We start from the raw sequence: 26,774 nt of genomic DNA on the forward strand, positions 1-26,774 counted from the left end.
ATCATTATCAGCACCGCAGTCAGCGGAGCGCTGATGGTCCCTCCTTCTTCCACATGGACCGGAACCGCGCGGCACGTGACCCGGAGACCGTGGACTGAGTGAGCTTCTCACACCGCATCATGGCTGCATCCAATGCGGCCGCGCGATACCGAGCCGTCTCCCTGCTCTGCTACGGGGCTCCGCTCTCTCTGAGCCGGCTGCTCCTGCTCCTCTGCGCCTGCTCGCTGCTGCCAGCCCCGGCGCTCGGGTTGCTCGGCTTTCGACCAGAGGAGACCGGGGCGGAGCTGTCCGTGGAGGACGGGGTGCTGAAAGCCACCGAGGGGACTCGCTTCATACTTCGGGTCTACTATTCCACCTCCTCGCAGAAGCTCAATCGTGCTCGTGCCAACAACGCCGCGCCCTGGATCGCCTTCATCGAAGAGCCAAGTCCCGGTAGAGAGGGGCAAGTTCACCCGAAGCGAAACATGTGCATGGACAAGAACGCCAGCACCTCCGACATCGAGGTTTTGGGCTCTTTCAAGTCTGCTTCCAGTCAGAACTCGGTGCTGGTGGAGCTGCTGGCCAAAGACCTGCGGAGAGGGGAGAAGATTAAATATTATTCCATGTGCGCATTTGACGGATCCAAATGGGAACACTACCGGACTAAAGATTTTTGGGTTGCCGTGAAGGAGCGCTCAGCAGTGCCGGAGCTCTGGCTGCAAGTGCTGGTCTCCGTCCTCCTGCTCGGGCTGTCAGCTCTGTTCAGCGGGCTAAACTTGAGCCTGCTGGCGCTCGATCCAGTGGAGCTACAGGTCCTCCAGAACAGCGGCACCGACACCGAACAGAACTACGCGCGGAAAATCGAGTCTGTGCGTCGGCATGGTAACTACGTCCTGTGCACTCTACTGCTGGGGAACGCGATCATCAACGCCTCGCTCGCCGTGTGGATGTGCCAGATCCTGGGCATGACCTGGCTCTCCACGGTCATTTGCGCCTTCGGGATCTTCTTCATCGGGGAGATTCTTCCACACTCGGTCGCATCGCGCCACGGCCTGGCCATCGCATCCAAAACCATCTGGGTGACACGGCTGCTCATGGTGCTCTCCTTCCCCATCTCATACCCCATCAGCAAGCTGCTGGACCTCATCTTAAACCAGGAGATCTCCAACTTCTACACCAGAGAGAAACTCTTGGAAATGTTGCGAGTCACCGACCCGTACCACGACTTGGTAAAAGAAGAGCTCAACATCATACAGGGAGCACTAGAGCTGCGCACCAAAACTGTGGAGGACGTCCTGACTCCGCTGACCGACTGCTTCATGCTGGCCTCGGACGCGGTGCTGGACTTCAACACCATGTCCGAGATCATGCAGAGCGGATACACGAGGATTCCGGTATTTGAGAACGAGAGATCTAATATCGTGGACATTCTGTTTGTGAAGGACCTGGCGTTTGTGGACCCGGACGACTGCACCCCCCTGAAGACCATCACCCAGTTCTACAAACACCCGTTGCACTGCGTCTTTAACGACACTAAACTGGACGCCATGCTGGAGGAGTTCAAGAAAGGTGAGAAGGGTGTTAGAAGGGAGTGGGTGTGGCATGCTTCAAGTTTATAACTTAAGCTGTAACAGACAGCTGTAAGTAACCTGGGTGAGAAAAGCAGATGAGAGGTGGCAAAAACAAACAAACAAACAAACAAACAAACAACAAAAAACCCAACAAACATTCCTGTTGTGTACTTGAACTGGATTTATTTTTGCACTCATGAGTCGTGTTTTTAACAAGAAAGTTTTTTCTGCAGTTCATCATACTTGTGATACTTTGCAGATGTTTTCCGGCGCTTTGAAGTGCTACAGTTGAGAAAGGGAGCAGGAAGGACTCAATGTCTCACTGCGGGGCATATAGCGGCACTTTTGGCATGCACACAGGGAAATCAAACCCTCTAATAAACTAGTATTTAATGTATGAACTTAAGACGGCAACTTGTGTACTGACACATCATTTGTTTTCTGCCCCCTTTAAATACGAGAATGATATGGGCCCTGAAAGTTGCAGCTGAGACAGCTTAGCAGCAGTGATTAAACCTCTTTCATCTCCAGATGGTCTTCTCAGCATTAAACAGTTGCGATACTCCAGGGAATGCAAATGTGCACTGTTGCAATCTGAAGCTGAAAAGGAGCTGTTCTTTCCCCCTCTCTTTTGTTTTTGCAGTGTGCACAGCTTCCCCTGCAGATTCGAAGCAGTCTTCCACCCTGCATGCAGGCAGCAGGCTGTTCCATCTTACTCTAGACTTTTAAATGGGTGGGGTTCGAATTGGCCAATCACAGACCTTGCTGCTTATCACTGCCTTCCTGCATTCTCAGGGACCCTGCATAGTCAGCACTTTTTTCTGCTGTGTTTGTGGTGAGGAGAGGAAGATAAATAGAGGACACCTTTGCCCAGGCAGACTCTGTTTGCGGGAGACGTTTGTATTTCTGTCTGTTTTGGCACAAAACAGCGAAAAGCTTTCACTGCCAAATGTCACAGAGGGGTTTCTATTTATTCTGAACATCTTTTTTTAGCGTGTTGTAGTGAAATGCTTTTGGAAACATTTTATAAACTTGGTAATGGTAGAATTTTCCAGAAATGTAAGCTGTTTGACTCTTTAGCTTTAAGCACAAAAAGGTTGTCTTGTCTTACACATCCTGTAACAGACAAGCAAGACCTGTGTGTGGATTTAAAATGAGCTGCATATATTTGGATTAGTAGCTTGTGCTGTATGAAGCCAGATGCCACCAGAGCTGCAGGATGAACACAAATATAGTTCTTGTGTCGCTCTGCAACAAAGGGATCTGGATGAGATAATCTACACAGTCAAAGGATTATAAACAAGGTCTGTCCTCGGTGAGTGTGTGTGTGTGTGTGTGTGTGTGTGTGTGTGTGTGTGTGTGTGTGTGTGTGTGCGTCTCCCTGTGCCTCCTTGTCTCTGTGTAGGCACTGCAGCAGAAAAACTCAGGCCCTTTTATTCATTTCAGTGAGACTCCTGCAGTAGCTGGTGCTCACAAAGAGAGCTGCAGGAAACACACAGCTGCAGGGTGATCTATGGCACCGTGTAAAAGTCTTAAGGCTTCATTTCTTTCAAATTTTCTAGGAAATGGGAACAAATAATAGTAATAAAAGTAATAGTCAATGATCACCTTTATTCTTTAACACAGCCTGAACTCTCTTAGGCAAATGTTCTTCTCATTTCTTTAAGTAGTCTTCATGGTCTGCCTTTTGCTCTGTCTTCTGTCAAAATGATCCTAAACTGCTTCAATAATATTGAGGTTTTTCTATCCAGGCATGCTTATACTGCATTGGCGGTGTGTTTGGGATCATTTTCGTGCTGAAATACGAAGCTGTTGGGAGTCAGACACTTTCCAGATGGTATTTCACAGCGGGTCAAAATCGTCATGTACTTTGTCTTCATTCATAATTCCATCAGTTGTGAATTGCAAACACCACTGGCTGAAAAGCAACTGCAAAACATGTTTTACAGATGGCTGTAGACACCCATTGTTGCACCTCTCTCCTGTCTTCCTTCTTGCATATTGGTGATGGTTCACATTTGGATTCATCACTCCAGAAAACCAGATTTCTGCTCATTTTCAGTCGAGTTCTCGTGTGATTTGTTAGATCTCTCCTGTTAAATCTTTCCTGTTTCTTTTCCTTAAGAACCACTTGTTGACAGCCACGCATCCACTGAACCCATTTCTGATGAGAATGCAGTTTCTTCAATAGGGTACCTGTGTCAAGGCTTTGCTAGATTTAAAAAAAAAATCTTATAGACATGACTCTCATATGCTGTTCATCAGCTGTCGATAGATTTCTAGGCCTTCTTCTTCTTTTGTAGGTTTCCTCTGATTCTTTAAGGACACACTGCACAATATGTGAGGACATGAGATATGACATGTGTTTGGCTAATAACTCTTTGGGAATCAACTTGTTGATTTAAATATACTATTTTATGCCTGTTAACTGTGCTATTTTTGGCATTTTTATCGATCCCATTAAAACATGAAAATGATGTGTTTTTGTGGCAGGTTGGTAGTAACAAAGTGTCTAAAGGTACAACTCAAAACTGGTTCTTTATTAATTGATTTGTTCTGTGTAGACGCCACCCTGGTTCATCCTCGGAAAAAACAAAAAACATCCCTCTGAAAACGGTTAGGTACAAAGACTGAACTGAAAATGAGTGAAAAAAATCCCAAATAAAAACTTTAAAAGATCTTTTAGAAACCCTGAAGAATTATCGCTTTAAAAACGACAAGAAAGTCTGACTGCTCGGGAGCAAAATACTAAGAAATAAGCAGTGCCTCAAGTCTTTTTGCACAGCACTGTATAATGCATCAGTGGTTGCTCGACATATGCCTGCTGGCTTTGTGGGTTGATTTGAGCCACAGCTCTTTGGATCATCAAGAAAAAGGAACATAAAACTAGAGAAATGAAATTCGGAGAAATAACTACAAATAAAGGGCTGATTATCTTTTATGCAAACACAGTTTTGCACTTTAGCCTTAAAGCATGATCATACCATATTTATTTGCATAGCATTTAGATGATTAAACAGAGCAGTCTGCAGGCCACAGGCATATTTGTTCAGCAATAAGTACAAAGCACTAAGGACAGTGTTGAAATCTGGTGTAGAAAACCTTTTGTACAATTTTCTTGCTTATGTGTCGCCTTGTCGTCATGCAGATGGTATCATATGTGGAGCAGGATTTATGTTGGCTTTTTTGAGTATTATGTATTCTTTTAAAAAAGAAGTAAAAGGCACAGTTTTAGTAGTTTTAGTACCAAAATATACTTAAAGTATCTAATATGCTTGCAGTGACCATTTTCAGATCATTGGGTGATTCTAATGTTTTAGCTGGAGATGCCATAAAGCTCTAGATACACACTCACGGTTACTTTTGTGTTTCCAGTTGTGAGGAGTAGTAGAAGTACTGAAGTTACCAAAGATGAATATGAGCGGAGCTAGAGCCTGGTCGAAAAAGATGTTGACATTAAACCTCAGCTCTGGCTGAAAGGTCAGTTTACATCCAACCTTTTCTTTCGAGTGCATTTAAAACATTGTAATTATTGCTAAAATGACACTTCAGACCTAAATTCTGACTATAACAGGGAAAATAGTTAACCGGTGCTTAATGAGAGGGAGCGCATTAGCTGCAGTGCAGAACTGCAGCACATTAGCTGCAGTGCAGAACCGAGTAACAGGAGGGCTGGTTAGCAGAGGTGATAATTGATTGAAAGCAAGTAAAACATTGATGTAACTGCATCTGAAGGCAGGTCAGAGCTGCAGCAGAGAGTTTGCTGGTCTGGTGAGACTGCACAGGGATTCTTTGGCCTGAATGCTAAGCAGTGTGTCTGGCACAAACGAAAGCAGCCAAGTAACACATTTCCTGTTGTGTACAACGGCAGCACCAGTACAGGGGACCTTTAGTTTGCCAGGCATAGGGTTCTTTAAACAGGTGGGAAGCTGAATAAGAGCCCTGCACAGAAAGCTTGATCAAAGCGTGTTTAACAGAGAACTGAAACTAGGAAAGGAGTTTGTCAATGAAAGTCAGATTTCATTACTACCACCAAAACACTACAGTATGAGTTTTCACTGATGGACATGCAGTGAAAAAGAAGAAGAAGTGAATGCTGTCCTTCTAGTGTAAATTCTGCATCCCTTTACACTATTTTTTCTTTTTCTGAATCCTCTCCCTTCTCTCAGTTCCTCTCAGTATGCAGTCTCCAAGGAGGGAGAGTATAAAATATTCAGTGTGCTGTATTTCTAGTTTATCTCTCCGCCATCTGTTCTTTCTCCACTTCTTACATTTCAGTGCATAATCTGTTTGAGAGACATTTTAGAATGACGCATTTTCAAATAGGAACTATTTTCTTTATACAAAACTGTATATGATTTCTTCGTTTTTGCATATTTGTCATACTTGCCTGTTTTCAGATCATCAAACAAATTTTAATATTACAGAAAATACAAAATGTCGTTTGTAAATGATCATTTCGTATATCAAGGGAAGAAGTTAATCAAAGCTACCTGACCCTATGTGAAAAGTAATTGCCAACTGTATCTGGAAAGGGTTACAGAGATGTTTCTAAAGCTGTGGGACTATTCAATTCAATTCAATTCAATTCAATTCAATTTTATTTATATAGCGCCAAATCACAACAAAAGTCACCTCAAGGCGCTTCATAGATACAGAGAAAAACCCAACAATCATATGACCCCCTATGAGCAAGCACTTTGGCGACAGTGGGAAGGAAAAACCCCCTTTTAACAGGAAGAAACCTCCGGCAGAACCAGGCTCAGGGAGGGGCGGGGCCATCTGCTGTGACCGGTTGGGGTGAGAGAAGGAAGACAGGATAAAAGACATGCTGTGGAAGAGAGACAGAGATTAATAACAGATATGATTCAATACAGAGAGGTCTATTAACACATAGTGAGTGAGAAAGGTGACTGGAAAGGAAAAACTCAATGCATCATGGGAATCCCCCGGCAGCCTACATCTATTGCAGCATAACTAAGGGAGGATTCAGGGTCACCTGGTCCAGCCCTAACTATATGCTTTAGCAAAAAGGAAAGTTTTAAGCCTAATCTTAAAAGTAGAGATAGTGTCTGTCTCCCGAATCCAAAACTACAGAGAACTATACATAAATGGAGAAAATCTGGAACAGTGGCTGGCCCACCAACACTACTCTAAGAGCACATCGAGAACAGTCGCCTCAGTTAAGGTCAGTGCTTACGATTCAACAGTGAGAACGTAAGTGAACAGAAATGGCATCCGTGGGAGAGAAAACCACTGTTGACCAAGAGAAAACAGAGGCTCATCTTAGATTTGCCAAAAAAACATCTTGACGCCCTCCAAGTCTTTTGGGAGAATATTTTATGGACTGACGAGACAAAAGCAGACCTTTGTGAAAGGCTTACATCCTGTTACATCGAGTATAAAACTAGTTCAGTGCTTCATAAAAAGAACTTCATACCAAAAGTCAAGCATGGCGGTGGTAGGTAGCCTGGGACTTTGCTGCTGGATGACTTGCTGTAATTGATGGAATCATGAATTCTGCTGGAAAATGTCCGGACATCAGTTAGTGAGTTGAAGCTCAAGAGTGCTTGAGGTATGTGGCAGGACGATCATGTGAAACACAATAGTAAGGTCCACCTCTGAGTGAGGCTCACGTTTATAAACCAACTTTAATAGGAGGAAATAAACTATATAATTCTTTCCTTTCTCTGCTTTTTGCTATGTTTTTTTTTTTTTTTTTTTTAAAGTAAGCTATATTTAAAAACAGCATAATAAAACTGGACATTTCTTTGGTGATTTGAAAGATTTGATGGTGACAAAGATGCAAAAACAGCTACAAAATCAGGAAGGGGATAAATATTTATTCACAGCGCTGTAATGCTCCAACCATAAACTGTGCAGAGAGACGAGTACATCTTTCTGTGAGGAGAGGCTCATGTTATTGATATGGCTGAACTGTAACATTAGCTAGCAGCACAGGGTTTTGTTGGTTTTTTTCGGATTGAAAATGTAGTTAAACAGAAAGAAAATAGTGCCTACATAAATCTGTTCAGCTGCATTTGTGGATTTAAAAAAAAATAACAGAGTAATGGTTTCAGGAAAGAGCCTTAGATGTTTAATAAATACATATTTCTGGCAATTTGATCCTCTCAAGGGGAGTGCCTTTTTGTTAGGCAGACATCTCTACAGCCAATATCTCCAAACGGGGGAAATCTAACATAAATAACGCTAGGAGCCAGATGTAAAACTTGTAATTTTGATCTTATGTTGAACTTCCCCATAAGTGGCTTGGGAAGAAAAGCAAGTTACATGAGGACATTTCACCTGTCATCCATGAGGCTTCTTCAGATCTGAAGAATTGAACCTTATAGATGCTATGAAAGCATCGTTTCTTGTGTCTTGGTTTTGTAGTCCAGTCCCTCTTTACAGGAATGAAACCTGTAGGATGAGCTCAGTTCAGACATGTCAGCTGCCATAAGAAGACATAGTTTAAAACAGCTGGTGCTTGGAGACATTGTTTCCAGGAGTTGAAAGTTTAAAGGAATCCTAAACTTTTGATAAGATTAGTTTGTTTTAAAAAAGTTGCAAGGCTATAGACAATAAATAAATAAATAAATAAATAAATAAATAAATAATTAGTAAAGTATGTTTAAAAATTGATTTATTTAAAATGTACTTAATTATCACATACACGTCTACTACTACTACCACCACTACTAATATTACAACTAAAACCCAACAACTAATAATAATAATAATAATAATAATAATAATAATAATAATAATAATAATAATAATAATAATAATAATAATAATAATAATAATAGGAGGAAGAAAAGAAAAGAACACAATAATCGCAGGTCAACTGTGTTTCTGTTCTATTGTCAAAAAATTATTGTTTTATCTTTTATGATGCTTTATATGGTATAAAGATGCTTTATATGTCTATATTTTGACTTATGTAGACCAGTTAAAGCTACTTTAGTTTGACCTGAGACTTTACAGAGGAAGCTAACCCAACGCCATCTCCCCAAGAGAAGGGGAGATGGCGTTGTTTTTTTTATTCACCAGGATGGCAGTTGAGCTTTGTTTTGAGGCTGGCCTGAAATAACACTTTGCTCGTTTTTAATAATATGATTGATGCCTTTACAATATAGCTGTTAAAAGTCAAGAATAAAAATGTTAAATTCCAAAATACTTGAATACTTGAATAAATGAAAGATGTAATTGTGCAAGGAAAGACACTGAGACATAGTTGCTGTTGTTAAATCTTAAAAGAATCTTTAAAAAAACAGAATACTGAGAGAACGCACTGCACATTAGCCTCTCTCAGTCCACTTTGGATGTACGCCTGACCTATTTAGCTACAAGAAACACTGCCAGAATCCAGAATCGTGTGCATTTGTGTTAGTCTGTGTTTGTGCATCAGTGTGTGCGAGGTAGTATTTGGCAGGCAAAGAGTGTAAGAGCAGAGAGCGAGGAAGTTGATTTGAAGCCAGGCTGCTGAGAACAGGAGGGGCTACAAACAAGGGCTCACTCTTTACTCGGTGAACTCGCTCTTCCATTATGTTTCCTACACATCTCAAACGAAATAAGATCAAAAGACAATCCTGTCAGCCCGACTAAGCACTTCATCATTTTGTTTTGTTTTTCTCCTTTGTAAAATATGCTCCCAAACAAGATTTTCATCCAGCAGTGCATGCATTATTAATTATGCCATTTATCTTTGGGAACGCCACAAGATGTTACCTCCAAAAGCACACACTCATCAGCCTGGAAGTAAACACAGCAGGAGCACGGCAGACTTTCATATGATGGATTGTGTTTTTGCATCCAGAGCGCCCTTTGTATTAAATCCCATCTGCTGTTACACCCACTCCATTCAGCTCCCGCTGGCGCTCCACTTACTGAACATCAGACAGCACAGCTCCACTCAGTCATTACGCCTCATACTGTGCAGTGGAAAGGGAAGGAGCATTACTTAAATCTAATCCAGAGGCTAAATATGAAATCTAATCATCTTATTTGACACACCAACACTTTACAGGATAACTGTATTCCAAGTTTCACATCTCAAGAATCAAAAGGGAAACTGTTAGTAAGTCAAGTTAAACAAAATCAATCATCATTTTATAAAATTGTTTCCAGCAATCGATTGCCTCAATTTTAAGGGTCTTTACTAGGGTGGCTTTGCATGACTTGTACTTCGAAATAATCCTTATTTATCTTATACTGAGTCTTTGTGCAGCCCATAATCCCCTTCACTGTGGGTTTTTAGGAGCTTCCCCTCTCCTTCTGCCTTTACTTTGTTCTGATTGGCTGTTCCTCATAAACATTACAGAGTTAATGGGCAGGTGGGCGGGGCTTCTGTGCTTAGAAGCAGAGAAGTGTGAATGAGATGACCATATTACGAAGTTGTGTTTGTTTGTTTGTCTAGTGTCCACAGTTTTCAAGAAATCATTTTCAAATTTTGTGTGATGGAAGACAACATTGACAGCTTTAGCTGATTAAATTTAGGCGAAAATCAGGTCAAGGTCACAACAAAGACACTGAAAACTATTACCAACAAATTTTCAGCTGATTTGTCTGAACAATTGTCCAACAGTTCACAAAGCCTTTGGCTGCATGAACACCTAGGTTGGCTAAGCATTTGATCTTGACCTTCATAACTGGCATCAAGGTCAAAATTAAACCTGAAAACAAATTTCAAGAAACCATATCAAGGATTATATCATATATAACATGCTTTTTATTTTTTCAATCCGACACTCCACGATGTATGGAGCCATAACAGGCTGACATCATCGTATCGCATTTTTTTAAAAAAAAAGACTGACATCAGCATGTTGTAATAAAAAGAAAATGTAATAAAAACAAAACAAAGTTGTAAGTTGTTGCCCTTGAGGGGGAAGTGCTCTTTAATGTTCTGTTGGTTCTCTCTTTGTTCATTATTGTGTATTCTTGTTTGTCACATTTGACTTCACTGACTTCTAGTTCTGTGTTTCCCTGTTTTTTCTAGTTATTTTCATGAGCTTTCTGCCTTAGGTTTATTTTGTTGTATTCCATTGTTATTTTCTTCATCTCCTCCTTGTGCCCCACTGTGTAAAGTTTATATGTTTGAGTCTGTTGTCAACTGATTGTGTATTTCCTCTTTTACTTCGGTAGTCTTTTGTCACCGGTGCTTTACATTGAGTTCGGCTTCCCTTGTCTTGTTGTCCACGATTTGTTTCTGCTGTGTTTCCCACCTGCTTTTTCAAGCCTCAGTACCTTTGGTATTTACTGTCTCAGTCTCCCCTTGCCTTTGTCGAGTTGTCCCACATGCTGTGTGTACCCCAGTGTAGTAATTCCTCATAGCTCTTGGATTTTATTTTTTGTTTTTAGACTGTGCTTTTTTTGACTGCTCCAGCATTAAATGCATTTGTTAAATTCCACCTGTGTTCTGCATTTGGGTCCACTAACAATCACCACACTCCACACAGTTTACTGTGACAACCAGTCATGCATCTTACTGGAGAACATCCATATAAAAAATGAAACACTGGGGATAGAAGCATGTCTTTTATCCTGTCTTCTTTCTCTCACCCCAACCGGTCGCAGCAGATGGCCCCGCCCCTCCCTGAGCCTGGTTCTGCTGGAGGTTTCTTCCTGTTAAAAGGGAGTTTTTCCTTCCCACTGTCGCCAAAGTGCTTGCTCATAGGGGGTCATATGATTGTTGGGTTTTTCTCTGTATCGATGAAGCACCTTGAGGCGACTTTTGTTGTGATTTGGCGCTATATAAATAAAATTGAATTGAATTGAATTGAATTAGAAGCTACTATCACTCTGATACTAGTTCAGTCAAAGTTAATGACTTTGCACGCTGCTGTTGAAATTTCTTTTTCATCAGTGATATTTGTGAAGCTGTGTAAAAGTTAAACAGGACCATATTGTATATTGTTTTAAATATTAAAAATGGTTATATTTACAGCTGGGTAATCTGAATAGATTTCCTTGTATTTATCCCTCCTATCTACATACTGCAAATGGCTTTGAGTGAAAAGTGACACTGATGCGAGACTCACTGTGCACGCAGGGAAGTCCCACCTCGCCATCGTGCAGCGTGTTAACAACGAGGGTGAGGGTGACCCTTTCTACGAGGTGATGGGCATCGTGACCCTGGAGGATGTCATTGAGGAAATCATCAAGTCAGAGATCTTGGATGAGACAGATCTCTACAGTATGTGTGCAAACACACGTGCATAAGCTCAAATGTACATACGTGGTCAAAATACATGGAAATGTGAGAGTTAATCAGGCTGTTTTTATGTGTCTAAGCTGATAATCGCACAAAGCGTCGTGTTTCTCATCACGAGCGAAAGCAGCAGGACTTCTCCATCTTCAAACTGTCAGAAAATGAGATGAAAGTGAAGATTTCCCCCCAGCTTCTCCTGGCAACACATCGTTTCCTCTCCACAGGTAGCAGCCAATCAAATCGCCTCTCTGTCTCTCAGAGCGCTTACATTTCTGCATAATATGCAACAAGAACATTGGTGTTTTAGCAACTGTAACAAGAATATTTGCAGCGTTTGTCTTCACCCAATCCTGTATCTTTTTGCTTTTTTTCAGAGGTGGAGCCCTTCAAACCAACACACATCTCAGAGAAGATCTTATTGAGGCTCATCAAACACCCCAGTGTGGTTCAAGAACTCAAGTTTGATGAGAAGAACAAGCGAGCCTCTCAGCACTTCCTGTTCCAGCGCAACAAACCAGTGGACTATTTCATCCTAGTGCTACAGGTACCTGTAAGAATGTGACCTTCCGCCATGGCAGTAATTAGCTATGGCTATGATATCCTGTGTGCAAGTCAGTCACATCACGTTATATTTCTCCAATATTATTTTGCAGGGTCGAGTTGAAGTAGAGTTCGGTAAGGAGGCACTGAAGTTCGAGAATGGAGCGTTCTCTTATTTCGGGGTCCCGGCCATCATGCCAGCAGGTACAAAAGACTTTCCCAAACATCACTGAACTTACAAATATATTAGACCACCATGTAAGGTTTATAGCACAGCAGTCTTAGATTACCATTATTGTTAATTTGCAACATCATTTTTTATGTTTCTATAATGGTTAATACGCTAGTATGCCCACGCTCCTTAATGCTAAAACATAGTTATTGTCTATTAAACTTACTCTTTTAAAATAGTAAAGAACTTTTTTATTATCATGTCTTACATGACTCACTTACCCTCATAATAACATAAAATTATGGGTATAAAATATGAATTCAGTCAAACCAATTTAGTCATTTTTCATTTTTAAGTTTCTAAAACATTTGTCTTGTTTGTTTTGTTTTTTGTATCACAGGTGATTTAATAAACTTGTTAAGCACTGTTTGTGGCCTGATTATTAACCTTTAGTATCTGCTGTCGAAATGATAGAAGCAAAAATCAACACAAATTCACAGAAAAACTAAAAATGAGTTTATAAACCAACGAGCATGAAGCCAGAACTCCACATACTCTATGAAACAGCTTCACCATTTATAAATATAAATACTGCAAATTCATCATGACACACCAAAAAAGAGTATACAGAAGCCGTATACTCCACCCTAGACTGTAACGCACTTTCTATCAGATATAAACAAATTAGTCGCCAGATATCAAACCTTTCCTTGATCAGTGAGAGGATTTTAAAATCAAAGCAAATTTGAAAGATTTCGTTCTAGTTAAAACTCTAAACATCTTGGCATGTTTTCAAGTAGTTTGCTGATGAATGTTTTTTAAAAAGCAACAAGAAGACTGATAATAAGAAAATCTGTATTTTATTGTATTTGTCTGCTTTGAAGAGTATAGTGATAATTCACAGTTTATTCATTAAAGATTATGATAGAATGCTTTCAATTGTGCAGTTATATATATGCTTGTTAGGCATATAAAGTTAAAGGCACAGATTTTTGTTTCATTTTATATAAATAAAACATACACCTTGTTCCAAATTATTATGCAAATTGTGTCATAAAGATTAAATAAGTTGTTTTTCAATTAAACCCATGGATGGAATTGTGTCTCATGGCTCTTTGTGTCACTGAAATCAGTCTCGGACACCTGTGATCATTAGTTTGCCAGGTGAGCCCAATTAAAGGAAAACTACTAAAGAAGGATGTTCCACATTATTAAGCAGACCACCATTTTCAAGCAATATAGGAAGGAAAAATTATCTCTCTGCTGCTGAAACGCGTGCAATAGTTGAATGCCTTGGACACGTAATGAAAACCTTTGATATTTTACGAAAACTTAAGCGTGATCACTATAATGTTAAGAGATTTGTGGCTGAATCAGAGCACACACGGGTTCGTTCAGATAAAGGCACAATGATGAAGGTTTCTGCCAGACAAATACATGAGATTAAGAGAGCAGCTGCTAAAAGGCCAAAGCAAAGCAGCAGGCGGATATATGAAGCTGCTGGTGCCTCTGGAGCCCTGCCAACATCAAGGTGTAGGATCCTGCAGAGACTCGCAGTTGTGCATAAACTTTCTATTCGGCCAGCCCTAACCAATGCTGACAAGCAGAAATGCCTGCAGCCGGCTCAGAACTACAAGAAGACTAATTTTCAAACAGTCCTGTTCCCTGATGAGTGCATTGCAACCCTGGATGGTCCAGATGGATGCAGTGGTGGATGGTTGGTGGACAGCCACCGTGTCTCAACAAGGCTGCAATGTCAGCAAGAAGATGGTGGAGTCATGTTTTGATGTTTTAGGGTCCCTGAAGGTGTGAAAATGATCCCTGCAAAGTATGTGGACTTTCTGACTGACCACTTTCTTCCATGGTAAAAAGAGAAGAACTGTTCCTTCTGCAACAAAACCATCTTCATGCAAGACAATGCACCATGTCCTGCAAGGAATACCTCAGAGAGAAACTCATGGTGTGGTCCCCATCTTCCCTGGCCTCAATCCTATTGAGAACCTTTGGAGCATCCTCAAGCCAAAAAAAAAATAAATATGAGGGTGGGAGGCCGTTCAGATCCAAACAGCAGCTCTGCGAGGCTATTCTGACATCCTGCAAAGACATTCAAATAGAAACTTTCTGAAAATTCACAAGTTCCATGGATGCAAGAATTGTAAAACTGCTGTCAAATAAGGGCTCCTATGTTCATATGTAACTTGACCTGTTAAGATGTTTTTGATTGAAATAGCTTTTGATTTCAGTAAAATTGATCTACTAATGCTGCAAATTCAACAAATGACCATTTTCACTTCTCTACAACCTATAAAATGTTTTGAAACTCTGTGTGCGTAATAATTTGGAACAGTGCGTTTTAACTTTTTTATTTTTGAAAAACATACTGTTTTTATTGGGAGTTTTGTTGAGTAACATTTGACAATTGAAAATTATGCTGACTGTCATTTGAACCAACTATTTAGGAAAATGAGAGAAAAATATCATCTGCATAATAATCTGGAATGCGGTGTATTTAAATATCAGGTTAAATGTAAAATGTGAGATCTGCCATTTGCATGTGTCCCTTAGTGACTCCACCATGAAGCAAACACTGTGTAGTGAATGAACATTAGTTCCCTAAACATGCATAATATACTGCTTGAGTGAAATTGTGCAAACACATAGTGTATTTGTGAAAATGCTCTGAAACTCTTCAAAAATCTTCAGTTGTAGCATTTGAGTGGCAGCATTTAAATATTTAAATATTATTGTAAGATTCATCTGGTAAGGAGTCTAACAGTATTAAATATTAGATATAACAGGGTGTAATGTGAACACTTCTGAGTCTTTTAATGGCCATGCACTTGAATGCAGCACTCCTTTCAGCTGTAGTGACATCCCTGAGATCTTTCGTGATTTGACTGACATTCCTCTACCATTTTTCTGTCCTTGTTAAAAGATACATATTTGATATCGTCCTTTGCAGTCCACAGATCGCCCTCTCGTAGCAGCGGTTTGGACCGCTCTGAGTCGATGCTCTATGGGGGAAGTATGAGCCAGCTCAATGGAGGGGGGAATGTCTACCTGCCAGACTACTCTGTGAGGCAGCTCACTCACCTTCAGCTCATCAAGGTAAGACCTGAAACTCACATGGTGTCTGAAAGCGTTCTTTTCATTTGGAAAGACGACCTGCTTCAAAATGCACATGTACTCTGACTTGAATGGAGAGGGAGACGGTATAACCATGACTGAAAAAAGTTCATTACATTTAGCAACTTTTTGCTGAGACTAACTATGAGGCTACATGCTGGAATTTTCTTACTTCATTTAATTTGGGGATTTCGTTGAAGGTCCATTATCGGCACCAAACTAGAGACTGAACTTCATAACGGGATTATTTTATAAAATTACAGAATTACTGAAATGTCTGAAAGCTTTTTGTAGATCTACCATAATACATAAGTAAATAAAAACTGTGCTGCCAGCATCTGTGATCCATCTCATTCATAATATAACATTAGATTAATACATTCTGGTATGATGGGCTCTTGCATCACATTAGAGAAGGAACAAATATTTAGTTTTCTGGTTTGTTCTTAGGCTTTTGTGACTGCTCTGAGTTTGCTGAAGAACTGTATTAATGAAGAGCATGTTTGGAGGAAGTCTGACATTCCCAAAATCTTTTGCTCATAGTTCCTTGGAAGAAATGTTTCCCTGACTGAAATTCGGACTGAAAAAACTCTGGTCACTTAGGCGTCAGCTATCAGAACAAAATGAAATCAGATAAAAGACAGACGGGAGAAAGTGTAACACAAGATTGATCCATCCCCACAGTATACAACAAATGTTACTGGGACAGACTCAGATATATTAAAATCCCTGTTATGGTAAACTGATCAATATGAAGAAACTAAGTTTCAGGAAAAATATTAGGATCAGTCCTTCAGAGGACCATGAAAGTCACAGTGTAACTAATGACGGGAGAATTCTCTTCATTTCCATCTTTTTGTTCTTTACATATCTCAATCATCACAATCACCCAGTCGCCTTCCACCTTGGCAGGAGTACAGTGCTATTACAGTGTACACACACACTCACAGCCATATTTGTTTGGATATCAAATATCAGATGGAGAACATTCACTGACATTATTGTATAACCAAATCACTCCTAAATTTAACATCACCACTGAGTGCTAAAGTGAGCTTGTCCTTAAAGCTTCAGTTTTTTTAAAACAGTAACTTAATGATTGCCTTTCCTGGCCGTGGTTAGAGGGCATCGGTGTCTGAGTGGACGAGGTACTAGTGATGAAATTCAGTGTTGAAAGGAAGCTATACTGTGACAATGGTGCAACACAAAAGGCCCGAGGATCATTAACGATGACACAAATGATCTTGAGACAATGAATATTTAATGAGAGCTCTCGAACTAAGCAGCAGACGTTACCGTCCTCATTAACATTGTCCTTGATTTCATCTCACTTGTAGCAAAAGACAAATAGAAAGTTGACCGTGACAAGTAAAGACAAGTCTGATATGATGGGCTCTTACATCACACTGAATAAGGAAAAAACATTTAGTCAAAAATGGACAAAAATAAGAGATTTTTACACTATTAATTATTAGATATAACAGGGTGTAATAAAATCTAATTACAAAAATTTTTTTTTAGAAAAGAATAGGTTCACGTTCACTCTTAATAATACCCATAATTCTCTGCTTCTATGTATCAGATCACCCGGAGTCACTACCAGAATGCAGTAACAGCTACCCGGATGGACAGCTCCCCTCAGACCCCTGATGCTGACACCCGTCTGACAGAAAGCAACTCCCCGACCCCCGGGCCTCCAGCACCAGAGCCCACCACCACCACACTGATGCCCCCAGACCACACTACTGCCACCCTTATGCCTCCACCCAGGGAGCCAAGTCGGCCCAGTTCAGCCCGAACCCGGGGACAGCAGTCCAGTGTGCCGCACAGCACCTCCCTGCTGAATGAGAAGAACCGCATTGTCCGTAAGTATCCTCGACTCCAGAGACATGGAGTCATGCTGGTTTCATGTCACAGTGAAGAGATTATTTGAGCCATCAGAGGTAGAAAGCCATGCCACTCCTGCAAATGAGTTTTTTCCTAAATCGATAAGGGTGTAATATTAATGTAATATTAATACCCCGATCTCCCTAAAACAGCATGTTTAAAAACGAGTGAGAGATAAAACCACAGAGTGAAATGATAGAGACAATATTAATGACATGAGATGTGTGGGTTTCTTTGTTTTTTCTACTTGAGAAAAGGTTTAAGTGTAGGGTCGGCCCTGAGAGCTGTGTTAGTATTCATTTCCTTAAGTAATTAATTTCTGGTTTTTGGATTAAAATTAAACATTAGATGGCAAATCAAAGTTTAAAGGATTTCTGGTTAGATGAGGTAAAACATTAAGGTAAACATGTACTGGCCACATTTACTGTTCCAGTTCTAATTTTTAATTTCATTATTATTCAAGTAAACGCTTCCTTTGACTTATTATTTAATGTATGTCTTTGACACCGAGTCTCTACAGTCTTGGTTGGAGACTGCAGCTCGACCAAAATGAACTTTCTTTGCCTTTGAAATGGTCAGTTTGAAGGCTGGGACCAGATCTGCAGTCACTCACAGTCAGCTGCCATCTTCAAAGTGATTTTAGTGCATCGAGACAGCAATAAAACAACAATGGGACGTCATCAGTCTGCTATCAGTTTGAGATTGATTGGGTTGACAGTTACATGCAAGCTGTGATAGTATAACTGAGATAAGAGAGATAAGTACAGACGTGCTGCATTCTTCAATCACAGAAATTCATATTAAACTACTTGAACATTAAACTAACTACTTACGTTCAGAGGCCACCCAGCTGGTAGGTCAGCAACAGAAATTCTGTTGCTGCAGGATAACAATTTAACTGCAAAATGACACAGGTGCTCTGCAGCGGTTTACAGGAATATAACCACATTACAACCAGCTGATGTGAGTGTCCTACTGCAAACAGATGCCTTGGTGCATGCTGACTTAGACAGATTGCAGCCTGTTGGAAATCTGTCTGCATTTATAAATTAGCCTACCTTTGCCAAACTGCCTGAGGGTGATTGCTGTCAGTGCAGCTCAGACCACAGCAGTTTGCACCCTGAACTTCTGGGCACTGAAGTTGTGACTGCATCTACTTTCAATTTGCTCCAAATGTGAAAACATTCAATGCAAACATCAGCCACTGATTTTTTTCCTCTAGTGTGACTGAGCCATTAAGAAGTCATGTTAAAACCAATATTAGCATAGTTAACATAAGCTTTAGAATTGGTAAAGGGACTGGTTCTTATATAGTGCTTTTCTACTTTACCTGAGCACTCAAAGCACTTTATACATCTTGGCTCGTTCACCCATTCACGTGCTTTTTCTCTGCTTTTTCTACATTAGTGCTTTCACATACACTCATAGTCCGATGGATGCATCAGAGACATGGTGTTAGCATCTTGCCCAAGGAGTAGATGGTACCTACCTGTAGTGATAGAGCCGCCAGTGGACTCTAGTCAATGTTTGGAGGATCAGGACATTGTTCCACATGTAGGACAGAGCTGCAGTTAACCCACTGCAGACCTGCTGTCATTGCTGGAAATACTCAGTTTGGTTGAAGTATTTCCCTGGAAACTACTTCAAATACTTCAAAAAGCTTTAGGATTAGTGAATCCTAAAGTCTGTAGGATTCACTCCCTTTCTAACTGGTGACCTTTATCAACTCTACTAGCATATAGCAAACAGGAAATTGGAGAGACTTTATACCAGGAAACTGAAAGGTTAGAGCCATTGTCACCTACTATCTAATCAAGAGTTTCAGTGAGTGGTTGCTATTTTATTTTCATCCATAATTATTATGCTAAACAATTATGTTGTATAACTTATTGTTCAACATTTGGTATATTAAATTATCTACTCTGTAAAGTTATCCAGTTTTTTTAAAGGTGATTTCCGAGTCTAACATGGGATTCAAACATTTCAAAACCCAAAACCAAGAAAAACATGTTATTTCTGCTAAAAACAGTTTTATTCACTAATCAGTAAAAGATTTCACATCCTTTAAATGTCCAGTAAATCCAGTAAAAAATCCAGTAAAACAAACTACATCATGTGTTTTTTGATGTACATGTTTCTGTGGATGCGTCTGCTGCAGGTAGCAAGTCTGATGGCCAGAAGAGTCCGAGTGATTCGGTGTTTCTGAGGATGGATGAGATCCCCTACATCAGAGAGGACAGATGTGAGCCTGGTTAGTCGAACTTTTTATGTTAAAAAATAAACGCTTCCACACAAAATATAGGTACAGAGAGGAAGTCACGTCCATGTCTTTAACGGTGACAGCAGACATGAAACGTATACAACACTAAAATATTCCAAAAGAACACACTCGTCACAGCACACATCATCACGGAAAATCTTTTTCTGCATTAATGCATGTAAGGCAGGTTTACCACCAGCTTCAATCCTTGAAAAAAGCTTGAAAACTCCAAACACAAACATAATATAACAGATATTTTTAGCACAGAGTCACACAGGACTTTAGTCTGTCCTCTAGCAGAGACCAAAGCTATTTATCACTGACAGGTCATAATCTCTCTCTCTCTTTCTCTCTCTGTCTCTCCCTCTCAGACATGGCCTCTGTTCCCATAGAAACGGACACATCCCCTTTCATCAGCAGCCTGTCGCTGAGTGGTTCAGAGGACACACTGGGCAAGAAACTGCTGCTCAAACTAAGTCAGTCACACACAAGCCACCTATTCACCAACCCTTTCTATTCATTTCACTCACTTCCTACTTGGATTTGATTCACATGCAAACACACACACACGGGCGCACACACACACACACACACACACACACACACACACACTTAAACATACATTAGTGTTTTGGACTTGCCTGCTCTGTATTCTCGTGCTGTTTCTGGACGATGATTCCAGCGCTTTGTGTCAGATCGATGTGTAGGAGGCTGCTGCTGCTGCTGAATTTGAAAACCAAATCTTCATGAAAGTAAAACTATACACAAACAGCAACATTTGACATTTGAGTTTTGTTGATTTGAGCATTTCTATGCAAATCGTTTACTTCTCTTTATTTCAAACTGAAATGAAAACCTCAAAGAAATAAAGCTTTGTGCACACAGGATTAAAAGCGTTGCAGAAATTAGAGACAATAGAAAGTCAAAGACAATCAACAGCTTGAGGTGAATATTTAAAGTGAATACAGGTGAAAAATCACTGTCAGTGAGAAGTGAATCAGTCCTGAGATAAACCTTTCTCAACTTCAAGGCAACCGATTGAGGCGATTTCCAATAAGATCACAGGATGCGGGTAATTGACATGACACAGGGCAGTAAATACATTAGATTGTTACATAAGTAACTGGAGCCTGGAACTCACCATTCAAAGCAATACACCATCAGCAGATGGCCTGTGTGGATGCAGCTTAACACATGCTTACAGAAGGCTGTAAAGGACTTTTAAAGTGATACTGTAAAATAGAACTAAATGTAATGCTCCACATATGTATTCTTAATATGAGTGAAAACTACAACCTCCATCTGGTGTATAAAACAAATTTGACTGATTTTTATTCCAGTTTGCAAAGAATTGATGTTTTTGGTTTCCACTGATTGTTTAGATCAAAGTGTTTCCTTCTTTTTGTTGAGAAAATTACTTTTTGGTTCATAGAGACCTGTTACTTTATGATACTTCATCCTCAAGCGCAATGATGTGTTTTTATCTTTTTACGAGAAACTAAAAACAATTTTAAAAACCCAAAAGAAAAGAAAAGAATTTTATTTTAAACAACAACAACAAAAGCCTGGACATAGACAGGCGATTGATAAACAGAAACATTTCAATGTATTTCTAGTAAAAATTACACATTAAATTAAGATCCAAAGCCTTACAATGCTAGTAACTAGGGGTGGGGGAAAAATCGATACTGTGTAGTATCGTGATATTTTATTTGCTAATAATGTATCGATACAGGGACAGCAGAAATCGATATTTTGTTACAAAAAAGGTTTTTGTGCTCTGACTTCAGAGCATGTTGATCCTTTTTCTGAGCAAGAATCCTGACATTCCTTCACTGTCCAAATGTGTTTAACTTTTTTTTTGGCAGCAATAAACATGACAGTTTACTTATTTTAATTTAAGACATGTTTTATTTTAATTAAGTTTAAAACTTTTTTATTTAATGTAAAATTATATTTTGTTTTAATTTACTTTCAAATTCTTCAGTTGCTGAAGGGGCTGCATAGTTTACATAAATTGCATAGTTCAGAATAGCTATAATTGTACCAGATGGTTGCATTCAGTTGGACTGGACTGTAATACAAACCGTTCAGTTTGTCAACAATAAAACTGAAATCAGAGAAAGACTGAGTGTGAGACTTTGTTATTAGATAAAATGAATATTGATAAAGTTTACCTTTATGTACAGAATCTGAATATCGCAAAATATTTTTAAAAATTGCAATAATATCGTATCGTGCGTTAAGTATTGTGATAATATCGTATCGTGGGATGTATGGTGATTCCCACCTCTACTAGTAACTGGCAATAATATGATGTGACCTTAGCTAGAAGCCAAAATAAATACTGTCTATAAATTTAAATCTAACAACAGTATGGTAGTTTCTAGTAGGTGTATGACAGGTACACTGGTCCTTCTGCATTTAACTGTTAATGTGTTTTGTTTCCTCAGGCCACAAGAAGAGGAAAAAATCTCGTGAAGGGGAAAAAACACCAGAGGACATTTCAGAGCAGCCGCTGGTGAAAACCTAGCAGAGTGTGTGTGAAACAGCCCTGAATACACTCCATCATGTGATGGTTCTTTAAGCTGTTTGTAAAGACAAATGTGGCTGCTGAAGTACAGCCCTCAGAGTTTTATCTGAAAACACACTCCAAAAGCCCGCACTGTTGGAGACCGTAAAGTGGGCCAGTTTCCAGGAATGCACAGAACCTGTGGGTGGAAGACACCATCCTAACAAAGAGCGGGGGTGCAGCTTTAGCAACATGCACCAAACCCTCCGCTCTTTGATTCACTGTATCAAAGAACACAAGCTTCAGCACTATGCCATGGCTTCTCATCTCCAGGTTCTTGTGTGGATGCACATGTGTAAAGAAAAGACTGTGAATGTAAAAGATTTATAGAAAAATAGTTTTTTTTTTACTCCACTTCTTCAATGGAGCTAAAGACACTGATGTTGCACGGGAAACAGAGGGAAGACACCAAAGATGTTGCTGTTTTGTACGTACTGCTCCAAATGCACAAGTGAAATTATAGTAAAGGTTCTTTTAAAGGCTGCCTGATTAGCACCCTTTAAATAATAATGAGAGTTTCAGCCTACAGTGCAGAAATACTATCTATTTGCATTCTATTTGTTAACACTTGCAATTTATATACTGCATATGAAATATGCACACATTTTCCACCAGTTGCTCACAAAATGTGGTCACACTGAGAAATAGTGAAATAGCATACAGCGATTCCTGATGGTATGGAGGCCCAGAAGTGCCAACAGAAAGAACGAAAGAAAGAAAGAAAGAAAGAAAGAACGAAAGAAAGAAAGAAAGAAAGAAAGAAAGAAAGAAAGAAAGAAAGAAAGAAAGAAAAACATCAGTTTTCATCAAAGAAAGAAACATCAAAGAAAGATCAAACATCAAAGAAAGAAAGAAAGAAAGAAAGAAAGAAAGAAAGAAAAACATCAGTTTTCATCAAAGAAAGAAACATCAAAGAAAGATCAAACATCAAAGAAAGAAAGAAAGAAAGAAAGAAAAACATCAGTTTTCATCAAAGAAAGAAACATCAAAGAAAGATCAAACATCAAAGAAAGAAAGAAAGAAAGAAAGAAAGAAAGAAAGAAAGAAAGAAAGAAAGAAAACATCAGTGCCCAGCATTGCTGATGCTCGTGTGGTGTAGGCTATTACAGCAGTGAATTCACATCCATAGGGATGAATGCCATGTACGAATATAATGTAAACCTTTCGATGTGCCCACGTGTTTCTACCCATGCGGTGAATCGATTCAGTAGATGAAGACAAATATATGGTTATGATAATATATTTTTCAACTGCATGTGGGTATTACGATTGGAGCTCTAAACCTCCTGTTCATTTTATTCATCACTGAGTCTGAGAATCATTTAAGTGTCTGTAAAGACAAATCTCCTGTTGAATGTCGAACACAAAGTCATTCCCTGTCTTGCTGAGAGCGATTAGCTTAGCTTTGCCTAAATCCTGGAGTCTGGCGCAATTTGCTTTAAGTGGCTAAAATCAGTGTTTTGTTGTGGTAACAATAAAACATCCCACGCAGAGGTGTTAGCAAAGGGCTAGTGAGCATTTAGACTCAAAGAGTTGGTAGACACTATGGCCAAAAAATGGCCACCATGATGTCATCTATTTGTTAGAGAAGTCCCATTGTTGGGGGTTATGCGGGTTTCATGGATGTCATGTTTTAAACTCATGGCTGAGAAGATCAGGAAAGTGTTTTTTGGAAATAATCCAGCATTGAAATATTGTTCTGCTCTGATGTTTGCTACATGTGCTGCAGGCAGTGCTGAGTGTGTGAGAAACTGTGGCTGCTGAGCCACAGAGCCAAAGAGGATGTAATGATTATATAACTCTCCTTAAACATTGTTAGCGGAGGTGGTGGTGCGGTCTTTAAAAGGCTCTGTTTGTTTTTCTTTTTCCTTCGTGTATCCACCTACAGTTTATATGACAGCAGTGCTGAAAGCTCCCAGTGCCAAACAGTTTGTGGATGACATCATCGCTTGAAATCATGCTCCTTCTCGGTTTTGATTGTTGAGACATGTCGCTTTTTTGATCACTTTTGTGAAGTATAATATCCTGCCACTCTTATTGTATAGGAAAATGATTCAGTAGTAATGTCTGAAGGCCCAAATCATTCAGGTTTTTGGTGATCTGTGAAGAGCTGCCTCTGAATCTGCGCTTTCTGTTTGTCTGCATGGTGCAGCAGGAATGGGAGGGAAGGGTGTGGCACTGTCACTGAGGTTCAGGATCAGATTTGTGCCACTGCAGCACAGACCTGGAGCAGGAGGAGCAGGAGGAGGAGGAGCAGGAGGAGGAGGAAGAAATGTGAAAAGAAGGAAAATGCACTTAAAGGCCTAAAATTTGACTCGCCGATACAGTTTTGTTTCCTGACTGAAGCCACTTTGCTGCATTACTTTGTAAAATGTTATCGTGCTGCGTCATCTGCACTTAAAAACTCTACTTGCATAATTGGTTGGAGGGGAGGATTAAAGACCTTGATTTGTTTAAAGTGAATTTTGAAAGACAGTCAACAAATTAGTGAGAAGCATTAGCATCAAACAGCCTCGCCCAGCAGTACAAACACATATTTAGGAACTAGTGGGAGGGGTGCTTTTCAACTCTGCTCATTGGATAATGTAACAGGAGGCCAGGCAGAGAGAAACATCCCTCCTGAGTACAATACATGAAACCTGCTGAGTCATTTTGCTGCATTGGGGCACCAGCCTCAGCCAATCAGCAGCATCCTTTGAGGTCAAATCCAAACAATAACAGATTCTGCTGCAGGATGTTGATTTGTTAGGTCGGTTCATGCTTCCTGCTGTACATCTGTTTGAGCTTCGGAGATCAGGATGCGCTCATAACATGTCTGAGATCAGTTCTGTGTATTCACTATTTCTGCTATGAGACAAGGTAATGTCAGCTGATCAGTGCAAATTTGTTTTCAGCTGTTTTCACTGTATTTTCTAACAGAAGGAGCCGAGCTGCAGACATACAGACAGCATTTCCTTGGAAATATGAAAGTTTAATACTTGTAAAATAGAAAAGCAACTATGTGATGTTTTTGTATCAGAATATACAAAAATACAGAGTTCCACAAAATACTGAATTTTAACAGTCTGATGTCTTTATTTTATATTAAAGACAAATCTGGTGATGATATATTATGGTTTATTTTTCTTGCTTTAAACATTTCCTACAAGACCAAACCAACCAACATCATCTTATTGACAAGTGTCGTTGGTATTAAAGGGCGAAAGTGTGCCATGAAAATATCCCTCACCCCACTACAGCACCACCAACACCACCAGCCTAAATTCAATAAACCGTTGTTACAAGACAGGATGGATCCACGCTTTCATGCTGTTTGCACTAACGTCTGACCCTGTAATGTGAATGTTGGAGATGTCAAATCAGGACTCATCAAATCAGGGACATTTTTTCTAGTCTTCTGTTGTCCAATTTTAGCCTCAGTTCCTGTTGTTTGAGGACAGAAATGAAACCTGGTAGGATCGTCTGCTGCTTCAAGTTTTGGCATACAGTGAGTTTGGAGTTCCTCTTTCTCTATGACTCCAGTTTAGATCAACTTAAAGCAGTCACTCACTGGACAGTTCTCTTTTATGAACAATAGAGATATCTGTGTAAATCAGCAGTTTGTGAAATAGTCTGTTTAAAGTCACTTTAGTCACCTGCTCTGTTCAGCACAGCTATTGCTTGTGACAGCTGATGACTTCACTTCACACACTGTGTGGATCGATATTGAAATATCAATTCTTCCGATACCAGTAATTTATGTTCTAGAATCAATTCTCATATTAAAATATCGATATTTTAGTACTTTGGGATAAATTTGTAGTTTTTCATTAACAGGAACACATTGGAAAGAAACGATTCGGATCGTCTAAATTGGAAGGAACGACTTTCTCGTACGCCTTTCAGTCATATGCGAAATACGGCTGTATAAATGTGGCGCAGCCCATGGCGTGCACACTCAAAACAATGGCTGAGCGTGAACGGAGTAAATGGTAAATGGAGTGGTTCTTATATAGCGCTTTTCTACTCTTCTGAGCACTCAAAGCGCTTTATACAACTTGTGCATTCACCCATTTACACCCATTCGCACAAGCACATTTTTCCTAGGTGCTTTCTAACTGACACTCACACACATTCATACTCCGATGGACGCATCGGAGAGCAATTTGGGGTTAGTATCTTGCCCAAGGATATTTGGCATGCAGAATCGAACCACCAACCTTCCGATCAGTAGATGACCTGCTCTACCACCTGAGCTACAGCCACCCCATATGTCCTGTGTGGACGTATTTTCTACGCGGTTTGTGATACATGTGGCAAGACGGTGAGGCATTGTGGCAACACCACTAACCTCCTCAAACACCTCAGAGTAAATCATATCACAGAATATGACGAGCGTACGTTGAGGCGAACTGAAGAGGAGAGGGACAGGTGCTGCTGGGGCGAGCAGGCAGGCAACGTGTCAAATAGTGCAC

General features: G+C 40.0%; 1 protein-coding gene across 1 annotated transcript; it reads left to right on the forward strand.

The window, feature by feature from the left end:
- LOC102781906 (metal transporter CNNM1-like) lies at positions 1-25,547 on the forward strand. The gene is made up of 10 exons (XM_087841477.1): positions 1-1,548; positions 11,605-11,748; positions 11,847-11,987; positions 12,138-12,307; positions 12,417-12,507; positions 15,438-15,583; positions 17,184-17,466; positions 19,647-19,739; positions 20,120-20,224; positions 22,202-25,547. The coding sequence occupies exons 1-10, from the start codon at positions 120-122 to the stop codon at positions 22,279-22,281; spliced, it is 2,682 nt and encodes an 893-aa protein (XP_087697603.1). The 5' UTR covers positions 1-119; the 3' UTR covers positions 22,282-25,547.
- Positions 25,548-26,774: the final 1,227 nt, after the last annotated feature.

This window comes from Neolamprologus brichardi, chromosome 6 (assembly GCF_056152115.1).
Source record: "Neolamprologus brichardi isolate AB-2024 chromosome 6, ASM5615211v1, whole genome shotgun sequence".
Classification (NCBI taxonomy): domain Eukaryota; kingdom Metazoa; phylum Chordata; class Actinopteri; order Cichliformes; family Cichlidae; genus Neolamprologus; species Neolamprologus brichardi.

Excerpts from the sequence above, each read along its gene's own strand:
- LOC102781906 (XM_087841477.1), top strand. The coding sequence starts at position 120 with ATGGCTGCATCCAATGCGGCCGCGCGATACCGAGCCGTCTCCCTGCTC. Across the intron at positions 11,988-12,137 it reads ACATCGTTTCCTCTCCACAG|AGGTGGAGCCCTTCAAACCA; the intron begins GTAGCAGCCAAT and ends GCTTTTTTTCAG. Across the intron at positions 15,584-17,183 it reads CTCACCTTCAGCTCATCAAG|ATCACCCGGAGTCACTACCA; the intron begins GTAAGACCTGAA and ends TCTATGTATCAG.